We start from the raw sequence: 14,123 nt of genomic DNA on the forward strand, positions 1-14,123 counted from the left end.
TCTTCTTCTCAACCCTAGAAAGGCCTTCTTTTTTCTTGCCTAATGTAAGTGGACAGGATTCAAAGTGATCTAAACACACACTGATCTCATAGGGAAATACAACACCCTTCCCTTACACACCAAATGTTCCTGCTGAGCCAGCACACAAGAGTTTGTTTTTAAGATGTGGGAGATTTTATCTTTATTTTACCTCTGTTTTACCAAAAGGGAGGAGAAGGGAAAAAAAATGCAGCCTGTTTTTTTCCCCACCCACAGCAAGATGTTTCTTTTTACCTCCAAAGCTACCCACCACTTTGAAGTGGCTTATGGCAGTGCCAACTCTCTGGCCAAGACCCTTTTCACAACCGATTTCAGCAGAATCTCCTTCCAAACCTTCCTTCTCAAAGACCCTCATGCTACTTTTGTACCTTCTGTAGCTCCGCTAGCTGAAAGATACCCTCTGTAATCCACAGATTGAAGGCTCTTCCCCTCCTCTCTCCTCCTCCTTCTGGGAAGCACAGATAACTGCTAACACACTAACTAGGGAGTCTTCCAGAGATGTTCTTTTTAGAGCATCCCAGACCCAACCATCTACCCAAAGAGTCCCAGCTGGTGCAATCATGAAGCACAATGTACTGCTGCATCAGAGGACTTTTAACCTCATGCTGACCACCATGCAGCTCAGACCCTCTTCTGGACCTGGGAAACCTTGCATCCCCATCCTCCTGGCTGCAGACCAAGCCCTTCACCCCAGACCTGTGACAGAGCCCCTGCATGTGGAGCTGTACTGACAGCCAAGCACCAGTCCCAGCCTGCCGTACCTCCTCTCCACTACTGCCCCGTGTCCACCAGCCACCACAGAAAGCTACAGAGGGCGTGACAGCTTCTTGCAAGGGACTTGCCCACCCAGCCCGAGCAGATGTCCCGCTGGTGAAAGGCAAAGCAAGAGCAAGGGCCGGGCAGCGAGCGGCTGTTACTACCTCTCTGCAGGAAAGAGGCCGTTCTCTGGATAAACCCTGATGGAGGAACAAAACGACGGGAGACAAGGCATGAGGTGGGAGGGAAATGAACTCAGGGTTGCAGCAATGGTGGCAACAACTTGGTTAATGAGTGAACAGGGGGCCAGTGCAGCACGGAGAGCTGCGGGCATCCATCCCACCTTTGAGAGCACCACAGGGGACATGGGACCAGGACTTGGAGGCTGCAGTGAACTCCCGGGTGGATGGAGGAGGCACATCGTGGTGGGGAGCCCCACGGGGGAGCACAGCAGGGGTTTGGCTTGCCATGGGGCCCTTGCCCTTCTCCTGCAGACCATGGGTGTGGGTGAAAGGAGGAGTTGGTGGAATCAGCAGAGAGGAAAGGTTTTGCTTACCAGACCTCTTCTTTCCAATGGGCTCCCTGAAAAAGAGAAGGAAGAGAGTCAGCAGAGAGATGGGGCAGTCAGGTTGTCAGCCAAGTGACAAACCCACCCAGGAAAGCACAGCTGGCCTGGCCCCCTCGGTCTTGGTCTGACAGCCACAACTCCCACCATGTCGCTTGGCGAAGGCGGGTTGATTGGGACTATCTGGCAGCAGAGTCAGGAGCTGGGGAAGCCCAAACCCCCAAAACTGCAGTCAGCACAGACCACAGCTCCCTCAGAAGTGGGCACCAGTCAGAAAACAGACAAAAAGGGAAACACCGAAGTTCCTTCATGTCTCAGGAACAAGTGTGGGAAGCAGCTGGGGAAGGGGCAAATGTTTATAATCAAAACAGGAGAAGTCATGTAGACAAGTGTTGTAGAAGGGATGAACACCAAGGCTGTGCAGCACAAGCACCTTAAGGACACAGCAAACAGGAGCTACTGGTGGCTATGAGGAGGCAATGAGGTAGCTTCGGCCCAAGCCCTCTTGCTATGGCCAGCACTGGCCACACCACTGATGAGATGGGTTAAGAAACCAAAGGTTGTGGGTCCCTTCTCTTATTTGAAGGGAAACATGGTTGCTGAACAGCCTCAAACCCAGGCATAAGCACGACTCTCTTCAGGAGCAATGAAATTTGGGGTTTTTCACAATTCAAGAGCAAACATCAAATCAAGGAAAATATAGGCCCAGAAAAGCCTCAAAAAATCATGGAGAACAAACCAACACACCCAGATGGCCTGAAACCCAAACAAGTGCACCAGCCCTGTCCCCAGCCTGACCACAGTGGTCCATGTTGCTACAAAAGGGCTCTCAATACTTTCATGTACTTCACCACTGTGGCCTTGAAATGCTGCTGTAGTGTGTGGTGATGGTGACCTGCTCCCTGTTCACTTACAGAGGAGACTGCTCTCCCCCCTCTTCAGACTCACACGCATGACAGAGCAAGACCATCTGGCCAAAATGAAATATTTTGGTACCAGGAGACATGCATCAATCTTTGTTACTTCCAGGAACAGTGAAAAGCACAGAGCAGGCACTGGAGCTTCCAAGGAGGAAAACATCCACCTGGTGTTAAGGGGACCCTCCTGAGGCTCTGAGCTGCCTGACCACTGCTTGGAAAAGAGCTGGACCAGCCCAGGCAGACCCCAGGAGCATCTTCATCTGCTTATCAAGTCTACTGGCAAAACAATCTTTTCCCCCTTCCCTTTTGTTTTCAGGCCAACCGAAGAAACCTGTCCATGCTCAGCCAGAAAGCCAGCCAGAGCTGGGCTATGCTTTGTTCTCCTTCAAGCTTATCTGCGTTTTCAGACCATAATTACTGCAGACATTTTATTCCCCCAGAGCAATGGGGTGATGTGGGGACTCGGCTGCTGTCCAAGCCTGCCCACCCATCCTGGCAATGCATTCTGCTTGCAGTGCCTTATCCTCCTGGTCCCCCCTTCCCTTTGCACTTTAAACCTCTGGTACACACCCATGGAGCTGTCAACAAAATTAAATGAAATGCAACAAAGATGGATTAGAAACAAATGGAATATTGCTATCGAAAAACTGGAGACTATCTCTTAAGGTCAGAGACCACAGTCTATGCAAAGACCTGAATACCAGGTCCCAGGTGCAGAGATACTGGAGGAAGCTACTGGACAGAGCATCCCAAAGACATTTCTAAACAGAGACCACATTGCAGAGCTAAACCAGAGTTTATCAGTAAGCTGCATCAAACTTGCCCCAGCTCAGCAGTATGGCAGGGCAGGGAGCACCTTGCATGAACCAAGGCCAGATGAGCACCGTGGTGGGCATGGCACTTTTGTGCTGAGGAGGGTACTGATGGAAATAACTTGTTTTTTCCCCTGCCATCTGCTAAACCTATTACTGTAACTGATCCCCCTGTTTCCTTTCCCCGGCTGCTCTGTCTGAGTGAGGGGGCAAGGAAAGAGCTGCAATTTCACTTTGCTGCTGCGTTGTTCCTGGCACAAATACAAAGAGCTGCAGGTCTGAAGACCAGAAGCCCCAGCCCACCACCTCAGAGGGGACAAGAGGCTCAGACAAGACAGGAAACAGCAATAAACCCCCGTCAGCATCTCCTGCTCTTCCATTCCCCGTGGACAAGAGAAAGGCATGCTGCAGAGCTCACATGCACAGCTGCCTGGAAACTGGTGGCTCCAAAAAAAACGAGAAGGAAAGGCCACTCTGCCTTCCACTGTGAAACTCATTTAGCTCTCACTCCTACAACAGGCTGTGCAGATGAACCAGGCAGTCACAGCACAGTCACAAAGCACGATACACCGACTGTTCTTCAATAATATGTAGGCGAGCTGTTAAACTCCTTACTGCAGGATGCTGTGGATACTGACAGTCTTCATGGACTTACAGGGTCATAATTTAGGCAAGAAAAGTTAATTAAAGGCTGCTATTTATAAAACCAGTAAAACCCTAAAGGCTACTACAGTGTCTAAAGAAGAGGTATTACAAGCTTGCTTGACTTTAAACTCCTTCCTAAGGCACTCATGGTGGCTGCTAGGTGGAAGACCTCTGTGTGCTGCAGGGAGGTGGTTCTGAGTTTGCCATGCAGAAGAACCCATCTTGCAGTGGAACTCATGGGAGGAAGGTGTCCTGACAGCTTGGGGACCTCAGCACCATTCCTGCTGCCCCACAGCAGCTTATGGAGCTGGAGAGGGGCCATGGAGCACCAACACGAGGAAGGCAACTCCGACCGCTGTAAAGCCAACCAGTCTGGAGCCACCATCAACAAGCAAAATGAAATAGATACGAAAACAGCATTCCAAGAAAACATCTCCCGTAGCAAAAAAAAAGCTAGCTCCTGTAAAAACCATCCTTCTGTATTACAGTAATGTCATTGAAACAGCTATCAGGAGGTAGGTCATTTTGTAAGTATACAGCAAGCTTGGAGATGTTAGCAAAGGTTATGGAGGCAAGAGACCGAGAAATGGGGTACAACACAGCTCTTGTTAGGGAGAAATGATGTTTAGCAAATGCTCCACCAAGCACTAAATAGAGCTCCTGTCCCCCACACTGCAGTGCCAGTGCTGCTACTGTGCTTAACCACTGGACAGTCATCCAAGCTGAACCTTCAGGCTCAGAAAGCTGCCCTGTTAGCACAGAAAATCAGTCACTCTGCCCATGCAAGTGGCTTGCATTGGCACAAAGCGTATTTTTGCAGAGTGGAATCAACCCCCCTGATATTTCCGTCTGCTGACATCTAGGAAAGACAGTGCTCAGCAGAAAGCGAAGGAGACCACTATTTTGGAGCTGACATCTAGCCTGCTTAAACTTTGCTAACCTGATGTATCTGCATGTAGGCATCAGGAGCGCTGCAAAATGAACAATTCATTATACCAGCTGTAATTTGGCTGGATAGCAGGACATGGCTCAAAAGCCACAAGTCAGCAAGCATCCTTATCCAAACCAACATCCACCAGCTCGGGGACCTCTAGTTTACCAGCAAAAGCTCCTGGAATGGCTTCCTAGATGGAGCAGCCACTCCATCTTGGAGCAGGGATCTGAGCCTGCCCTTCTTCTTTTAAATCCCCTGTTACCTGGCTCAGGAGTTCGTGCCACTATTTTTCCCAAAAAACACACAAGGGTGATATGGAAAACTTTTGCTCCTGGCACAGCTCAACTAGAAGGAATGGTAAGCACAAGAGAAGCTACAGGGAAGCAGGAAGGGAAGAGATGTGCTGCTGGAAGACACTGGCTACAAGTTTGCACTTCCAATTTATGGAAACAAGGGAAAGGAGCAGATTTGCTGTTTTAATGATGGAAACATGCATCTGTCTGGCATCCTCTTTTGGCGCTTTGGACCAAACTACAGCCCTAAGCAGGACCTTCCAGTCACCCCCTATAGTAGACAAGCTGGCACAGTCAGATCACATCAGGTCTGAGTCTCATTTTAATCCAGTTCTCCCTTCTATGATTTACTGTGGCTGGTGCCTGCCTGGAGACCCTGTCAGCCTGCATGCGGGAAGCAATCCATTACCCTGCCTGCCTGTGCCACCACCACCTAACTGCACATCACCAGGACTTAGGATTAATAGAATAAGGACAGGCTGCTGGAGACACTGTGGGCTCAGCCTCATTAGCAGCATACTTTCCTCATCTGGTCAGGTCCCAGCTCCTTATCACACACCTTCCACAGGCACCCCACAGCACTAATAGCCCCTTGCTGACAGCAGCAGCTAGGATTCACCTGGGTCCTGCCCATTCCCCTTCTCCCTCCAGTGATGTTTCCCCTAGCACAAGGCAGAGACGAGCAAGGTTACTCCCTCTGCACTTGGTCCTCCACCCCAGCAAAGAAAACATCCATAGCAGCAGAGCTGAACTGCCCTTAAAACACCCCTAAATCCTTTCCCTTTAGCCAAGGGCTGTTTGGGGAAAATAGCAGGAAGGCAAGATGGGGATGTGAACTCCAAGGGTACCTACACATATATAAAGGCTCCTTAACAAACCTTCAGAGAGTGCTGGTGCCAGGACTGCCGCCCATCCCAATCCTGTGCTAAGCCTTGGTGTGCTGTCCGGGCAGCCAGGGAGCCCACACCAGCCTTTTAGCCCTGCCCTCCCTCTGCAGGGGACCTGCTAGACTCAGACAAACCCAGCACATAAGGATGAAGATATCTGAGAGAAGAGGAAATTATGCCTTTTAAAGACGTCAGTAACTCCTGAAGCTGGTAGCTTTCAAACTGTGAACCCACAGCCTCCAGATGAAGTGAGGAGAGGTGCTCGAGGACATCTTTAAGAAGTTGAGAGATAGTAAACTTGCTTTACACGTGCCTGTGCCCCCACTGGCAGGAATGGAAAAAAATCAGGTTCATAAGCTAAAAGGTTCAAAAGTACAACTTTAAGCATCTTATATAAAGTGGGATGCTCAGCTACCAAAAAGACAACAATGAAAGATGCTTTTAATGAAAGAGGCTTCTCACAGCCAGGGGTGCCTCCTGTACAGACAAGAGCAGCTCTGCAGCCTCCGCACAGCAGCACAATGAGGAGCTCCTTCCCCAGCATGCCTCACTTGTACGCCATGGACAACTATTCAGTAACAACCTAGGATCTTGCTTCACTGTGGAGTTAACCTGGGCTCCCGCATGTCGCAGAGCTGAAATTCAGCTGGCAAAGAGAGTTAGCAGCTGAATGCCTTGACTCAGCAGTGGCTGTGTGCCCAGCCATTCAGACTTCCCCTGCCTTATTCCAGAAACTCTGCTGTGGCTAAAAATGACTTTAAATTGAAAAAGGGTGGATGGGAGGTAAGGGGGGTGTGCACAGCAACTTCCCACCTCAACAGCCAAGCATCCTGCTGCGGGTCAGACCTGCTGAGATATGTGGCGAGGAGGAATTTGATGATTTCTCTTCTTTGAAACTACCGTTTTTATAGGGCTTTCATCCAACGCCAGGGAGAAAAATCCCACATCCCCACAGATGCTAACTTTCCAGAGTATTTCTCTTTTCCTTCTGCCCCCCACCACTGCTCTGTGGAGTCGCCTCTTCCCAAATTTAGCCAACGCCTCTAGATTTCAGCCCCACTTTACTCCACCACCAGGCAGCCCTCCAAGGTGGAAGCAGTTGAGTTATCCCAGTCCAGAGCTTGCTGGACAGGGATTCATGTCACAAAAGCCACTGATCATCACTGCCAGTGGAAGCATCACAACCTCAATCTGCTCTCCTGTTTGAAGTGACTTTTGTTGGCGCTCCCAGAACCAGGAAAGGGACGTGAAAGGAGCTGCACTGCAGGAAAGCAGGAGAGCCCTAGCTCAGTCCAGGAAGAGCTCCAGTGCTGGAGAACGCAGACATCACAGGGGCCTGACGATAGATGCATGGGCTGTCCAACCTTCTCTTTCCATTCTCAAACACTGCCAGATCTGAGGACTAAATTCACCCTTTGCAGTTAAACCAGAGCTCCATGGGCTGCAGTCAACTGTGGCCCCTGAAAATGGTTTGACATCGCGGGGTGATGCGAGTTGGATGGATCCTCTACCTGCACCCAGGGTGCCTCCAACAGCACCCAAAGGCACGTCCCCTTCACTGCCACCAGCTGCCATTCCTGTGGGTGTGCTGCGACCCAAGGTGTCAGTCAGGGAAGCCGAGGTGAGGGACGGAGAGCAAGAGAGCTCCCAGCCACGGTGCCATGAGAGTGGCAGCCTGGCTTGGCACCGAGCATGCTGACCAGTCCTTTTTCCCTCCTTCATTCCCGCCTTTCAGCCACCCAGCATAAAACGCTGCCTTTTCTTTTTCACTCTGCTCATGGCCTGGCTGCCTTTCAAATTCCCGGAGAAAAGTATTTATCTGCTGGATGAATGATGACATCCGGCCAAACCCCAGACACGCCATCGTGTCGGATCCAGCCCAGCCGTCTATCACAGCTCTCATCTCATTATTGGTAAGGTGGCGACGCGCCAACACTCGGAGCTCGGAAAAGGGCTCCCACCAATCTCTCCAGAGGAGAGAGTCAAGGACTTTTATTAATTAGCATTTTGAATTGTAGCTAATAAATACCCCTCTGGCATTCAGGCCGGGATAGGAAACACAACAGAGATGTCCTTGAGATGCTATAGCATTTTCCAGCTGGAGGCAAACGGACAGGAGTCACCCGCTAAGTCATTCTACTTGCTGCAAGCTTGCTTCTCCTCCCAGGAGAGGAGCAGGCAACAGGAGGGAACATGACTGTTGCTGGATCCAGTGGTGCATCACCCGCTCACCCATCCAGCACTGCACTAGTCGAACACTCACAGACACACAGCGAGCTTGCAGTGAGGGCAATTTTGCACCTGGGACCTGCTCAGCAGTCCCAAAGGACACTGTGGGATGTACCTGAAGATGGACCCCACAACACAAGCACATACTTGGGATTGGACTTTAGACAGGTGCCTCTGCTCCCCTTGTCTGTCAGACCCAAACGAGGCAGACAACAAGGGACATGGCGCTGATCACTGCTTGCTCAGCCAGCCAGGAGCTGCAGCTTCAAACACAGCAGAGCCCAGAGCTGCACCGCTCTGGGCCTGACACTGCATGCAAGGGTCTCCACATCTGAATCTGCTCCTTGTTCTGGCCACAGCCCCCATTCCACCTGATTTCTGGCTCAGTCTACAAGATAAAATAAAGGTGAGGAAAGTGCATGCCAGACCGAAGCTGCCCTTCAACCCACCATGTATGAAGGTGCCTCAGCTATGGGCAGGTTCAATAGTTGACTCCTTTTGCAAAGCAGCTCACCCTCCTATTGCACAGGGCTCAAAGACTCATGCACAGGCAGCCCCTCACATCCCAAAACAGTGACAGGGACTGTTAACACCGTGATAAACCCCAACCCAATGTCCTTGCAAGCTCATCTTTTCCTTGTGTCTCTTGCTTGTCCTGGAGCTGCCGCCTTCACTAGGGGATGACCGACAGGGTGGCAGGTTAAGTGGTGAGCAATAGCTGGGCAGGACAGATGACAGCGCCAGCCGACAGCAAGCAATCAGTTAATGGGCTCCAGGGCCCTCAGACCAATCTCATCAAGTGACCAGGAGCTGCAGCAGAAATGATGACAGGCCAAGCAAATAGAAAGAGGAGCCAAAGGGGGAGAAGCAGGAATGGGGGAAGGGGGAATTAAGAGAGCGAATGGAAAATAAATGAAAACCCAGGGAGGAGATGTAGTCCACACAATCATAATACTTAGCTGGGGAAAGGCTCAGTGTTGCTGCTCAGAGGAGAAAAACAAAATCCCTTTATCTACCTCCACACCCTTCCAATACAGAACGATGTCAAATCAATTTACTGCCTTTCCTCTCACAATTAATCAAGCCTCCTCCATTGCTCAACCTTTGGTAGAGCTGCGCATCATGTCACATGCAGCATAAAAAGAGAGAGCACATAGCAGGAGATGGAGGCGGCTGATCAGATTTATGCTGCTTGTGATTAGTAAGAGATGGGTGGCTCCTGGCCAAAGTAGCTCATAGTCACAAGACTTATAACCACACAGAGTTGCGTAAGGCACGCGAGATTCCTTGCAAATGTTCCTTGCTTTGAATGGAAAGACTCTGGAGTGTTGTTATGGATGGGGCTCATGGACATGGTTAAGGGAAAGGGTCCTTCAAATGAGGCAGAGGTCAATAGTAGCCATGTGAAATGAGGTTTTTCAGACTGACCATGTTTCCGAAACAGACATTACAAATAGAAAGTGGCGCAGGAGAAGACCAACTCTTCATAGGGTCCCGGAGAATTGTTTCCATTTCCCCACTGGAGAAGGCTATGCCAGGAGTTGGCTGAACAGACAGAGGCGTCCACCTTGAGCTGCACAGCCCCATTCCCTCTCCAAGAAAGTCTCCAAATCCCAGATCTGTGACTCATGGAGGGAACCGCTGATGAATGTCAGAGTCTTATGGATACCAGCAAGTTCAAGGCAGTTTGTGTTTCATCACCACCCTGGCGGTGGCAGCCACCCAAGCAACTTACTCTTTGGGGGGTGTCAAGTCATCAGGTCGTGTCTCAAAGAACTGGAGAACCTCCTCGCACTGGGAGATGTAGGGAGGCAGCTGGATCAGAGCCTGTGGATGAAAAAGATACGCCAGTGATAGGAAGCATCAATATTGTGCAAGGAGCCAAGTGAGGACAGACCCTCAGAGTGCACGGGACCGGGTCATGGCACCAAGCTCAGCACCCACGTGGTTCCCAGCACACAGGAGTGCGGAGCCAGGCTGAGGAGAGCTACAGCAAACACACACCGGAGTGAAGCAAGACCCAGACAGCCCCAAGTTACACCCGTCACACCACCCCTGCTGCAACTGAAGACTAAAGGAGAATAAGCAGAGATTGCCCAGGCCCTGCTTAGCCCAGCTCCATCCTTTTGGATGCATGTGCCCTCACAAGGTAAGAGCCACAGGGACGTCCATCACAGCATCCAGCCTCACGGCCTTCGAAGGGCTCAGTTTCCCAGCCATGATGTGGGCATGGAGCCATCAACCTCGGGAAAGGCTGGGCAGCTTACACATGGCAGACTCTCAGTGACATCAGCCCTGACCAGCACATCCCAAAAATATTCCACTGGGCGATGGCAGCTCAGGAAGAGGCAGGGAGAGAAGTAACAGGAGGTGAAAGTGGAGATACCAGCTTGTCATAGCAAGTTCTAGAAGGCTGCTAAGCATGCTGTTGAATGGCAGGAGCTATAAGCTACCTTTGCTTTTCTCCTTTCCTTTCAAGGAAGCCCATTGCAAAAAGCCAGGCTTCAATGGTGGGACTTGCAGGGTGAGAGTGTGTGTGTCTGTGGGAGCTGGGGGCAGGTCTGGGACAGCAATATTTGCCTTGGGCCAACGAGGGCTGGGCAGGGAAAGCAGGACGGGCAGCTGCCTGATGGAGAGCCCTGCACTGCTCTCTGCTCATGGAAGGGAGCAGAATCATGGATGATGGTGGCTGCAAAAAGTAAAAGAAACTCCATGTAACTGAAAAAGGGCCAATTTGAGATCCGGGAGCAGCGCTGAAGCCTGGCCTGGAGCAGATGTTTAACCAATTTTCTGTATAATTCCCCCTCCCGTCCATTTGCTGTCACAGCAGTCTTGTGACAGGGGTGTGGGCAAACTGAACCACCACTCATTTCTGTATCAGAGAAAAAGCCACATCTGCAAAGCCCCAGGGTTACCACACAGATCAGATGTGGCTCCATGTTGACCTAATTGCTGGTCCCCAAAAGCCCTTCCAGCCATTCAGCACACAATCATATTCATTGCCAGCATAGCAGACAGTCAGACCACTAATTACAGGCCAGCTGCGAGCAAGATCATGTGAGAGGCAGGAGGGAGAAAACTACTCACTCCATGGCTTTTGGGGCCAGAGAAGTACTATTCAAAGACCAAGTTTTGCATGGATGCCATTCCCATGTGGGTACCATTCCCCAGTTCCAGGCATCCCATGATCTACACAAATAGCGTGACATCTGTCCCATCTCTGGCTCTGCCACCCGAAGATGTGAACTGTGGAGGGCCTTCAGAATGCAACTTCAGCCCATGGTGTTGGAGTCACAGCACGTCACCTTACCCACCCTGCTGCCTGTGAGCCTGAGGAGAAAGGTCATTTACCAAAGACAGGCAAGCCTTACTGCACTGAAATCCATTTTCTACGGAGTGAGAGGTTTATTCTCCAGCAGCACTTTTTTTAGTGGTCCACCCAGTCTTGTTGGGGTAGAGCATCACAGCATCACAACTCTTTCATCAACCCTCCACTTTCTCAAAATCCTTTAGACAGGAGGAAGACAGTTTCCACACTAGGGGAAAGCTAACTGATGTAGAACACAAAGAGAATAAACTGGAGAAATGGGAAGAACCTTCAGATCTCTGCTCCCTCTTGTCATTGCTATGATTGTTTGAAGTCTCATTTGACGCTAGTTGCTCTTAGCAGTTGGTCTGATTCTTTTGGCGCTTTTCTTGCACCTTTTCTTAAATTGCCACATTTTTCAGTTCAGTGGGGCCTGGAACAGAGCCCTTCAGCAGCAAGAGCACTGCCTTGTGAAAGCAGTGGTTCCCTGCCTTGCTCCTCTTGCCTACTTCCACCTCACATCTCACCCACCTTCTTACACAATTTTCTGTGGGAACTTGTTCTCAACCCTCAGCAGGCCAAGCTGGAACAGACATTTTGTATTTCTGTTCTACACCACCACCCTCCAAGCTACACACATCCACCTCCAATGATAAACACGGCAGTAAGAGCGTGCCCAGGACCCTGTGGCTGCAGTCTGTAGCCCAGTGTGCCCTGCAGGGACATCTCTCTGCTGACTCCTTGCTCATTCCACATCTCTGCAGCCATCGGTCCCACTTCCACCTTCAGCTCAGCAGCTTTATGGTTAAGTAGCAGCAACTGGAAGGCCAGGCACAGTGTGCATGTCATTACTTGGTAATGCATTAATGGGAGGAGAGAGAGGCTCCCTAAGTGGGTCATATAACATCAGCCATTACATTCAGTTAAGTCAAATGGATTCATTATATTTTAAACCATTAATGGCATCATTCTGAAAGAGACAGCTGCAGTATCTTATCACTTAGGGACTTCTTCTTCCCAAAATTAAATTTACAGCTGTGTGCATCTGCATGTAGTTGGCACATTTCAGTGATTCAGAAGACAAGGGGCTGATCATGCCTGGCTGGAGCTGAGCGGTTACTTGCACCATCAGCTTCCCCTATGCTGTATGGAGCACACAGATCCAAGCACATCTTGCACTACATCTCTATCACTCTGCTCTCATCTGCTATCCTGGACCGCAGTATTTTTCACCCGCAGCGTCACTGCAGCGCTGTCAAGATGCATTTACTAATTCACCTTTATCCTTGTACTTGTTATTCCAGCCATGCCATCCCCTCCATTGGTCTGGCAGAGTCCCAAACCCCACAGTCTCTCCCACCACACAAAGCCCACACTGCCCGTCCTCCCAGCACTGGCGCACCATTATATACTATCAGTCAACCAGGATCAAGCCTGACCAAAGTGGCTTCGTTGTTGGTTGATGCTATAAACCTCCCCTTACCTTGCAGTACTCATCGATGGGTATCAAGCGCTTGACTGCAACATCACGGATGTGACTCCGGCGGAAGAGGATCTTCCCTGAAACAGGAGAGATAGAGAGAGATGAGCAGGTCAGCACAACGCCCAGGAACACTCTCTTTTGGATCACCCTGGCAGGACCTATTCCCTGTGCATCCTCTTCTTGCCAAAAGCACAGTACCTGAAAAAAAACCCCAACGTTCCCCCCGTAGATTAAATACCTTATCACAATAAAGCACATTTAAAGCAGCAAGCATGCTCGAGGAGAGAGAAGAGGAAACAATAACCAGCAAACTGCATCTCCATCTTCTCTCACTGATGTAGCGACGATGAAGGAACAGGCCCTATCCAAGCATGTGCCTGATACCTTACAGTCTGCTGGCATGCAAGTCCTGGGTGTGAAAGTCCAGTGGCAAATGCCAGCGCTTGCCAGAGAAGCGGACATCCCTGTGGCTGCTGATGAGACCCTTGTTGCAGGGCATCTGGGTCTAGTGTGGGCAGAAGCCAAGCCAGAGGGTTCCTCTCTGTGAAACTCCTGTGTTGAAATGGTCCTCGAAGCCAGTGTTGGGAATGCAGCTCTGAGTCAGACCTATAGGATTTTCCTTCCTGTCTGGGGTTTATTTTTGTTCTCCATTAATGGGATCCTCTTGCCCACTCCGTTTCCTCCCCTCTGGCTTGTGGTACAGGCCTCTTTCCTTTGAAGTCTAATGAGTCCTAAATGCTTCAAGCTGCTTTCACAGAGAACAGCTTCTCTAGCATTTAATGAGACAAAAGCCATTAGCAGACAGTGAAACAGATACATGATGATCAAAAGGACTAGTATCTGGTAGGATTTCAGACCCAGCTTCCCAAAGCACCAGGAACTGGCACTGCTTTTGCAATACAACCACCTGGAAAATTGTGGGTTTGGGAGTGGGTTGGGTGGTAATGAAATTCCCACAGCTCCTCCTGACATCTCCTGTACCACGGGAAAGTCTCATCTCTTTTTGTCCCTACTTGGGTTTCCAATTCCACCACCAAACCCAGGGAGAGCAACTGGTGTGTCTGTCCATGCAATCCCTCCACTTATCACAGAGGTCACCATGGGGCAACCCAGAAACCAAACTCTCCTCACAACCAAATACCAACACACCCTCTTTGCAAGCAACATGAGATCAGGGAAAAGCACTCTGGAGACTCACACAGCCCTTGGCTGCACCATGGCTAGTTTCAGCCCTCCAGCAAGCCACTGCAGGA

General features: G+C 50.4%; 1 protein-coding gene across 2 annotated transcripts in view; it reads right to left on the minus strand.

The window, feature by feature from the left end:
* The window catches only part of SH3PXD2B (SH3 and PX domains 2B), a 73,025-nt gene that overhangs the window by 16,788 nt on the left and 42,114 nt on the right, over window positions 1-14,123 (minus strand). For both annotated transcript variants that reach the window (XM_030504470.1, XM_030504469.1), the window contains exons 4-6: window positions 12,871-12,947; window positions 9,816-9,907; window positions 1,352-1,377 (exon numbers count right to left, since the gene is read on the minus strand). In XM_030504470.1, coding sequence (XP_030360330.1) covers window positions 1,352-1,377; window positions 9,816-9,907; window positions 12,871-12,947 — 195 coding nt within the window. The remainder of the gene's footprint in view (window positions 1-1,351; window positions 1,378-9,815; window positions 9,908-12,870; window positions 12,948-14,123) is intronic.

This window comes from Strigops habroptila, chromosome 12 (assembly GCF_004027225.2).
Source record: "Strigops habroptila isolate Jane chromosome 12, bStrHab1.2.pri, whole genome shotgun sequence".
NCBI lineage: Eukaryota > Metazoa > Chordata > Aves > Psittaciformes > Psittacidae > Strigops > Strigops habroptila.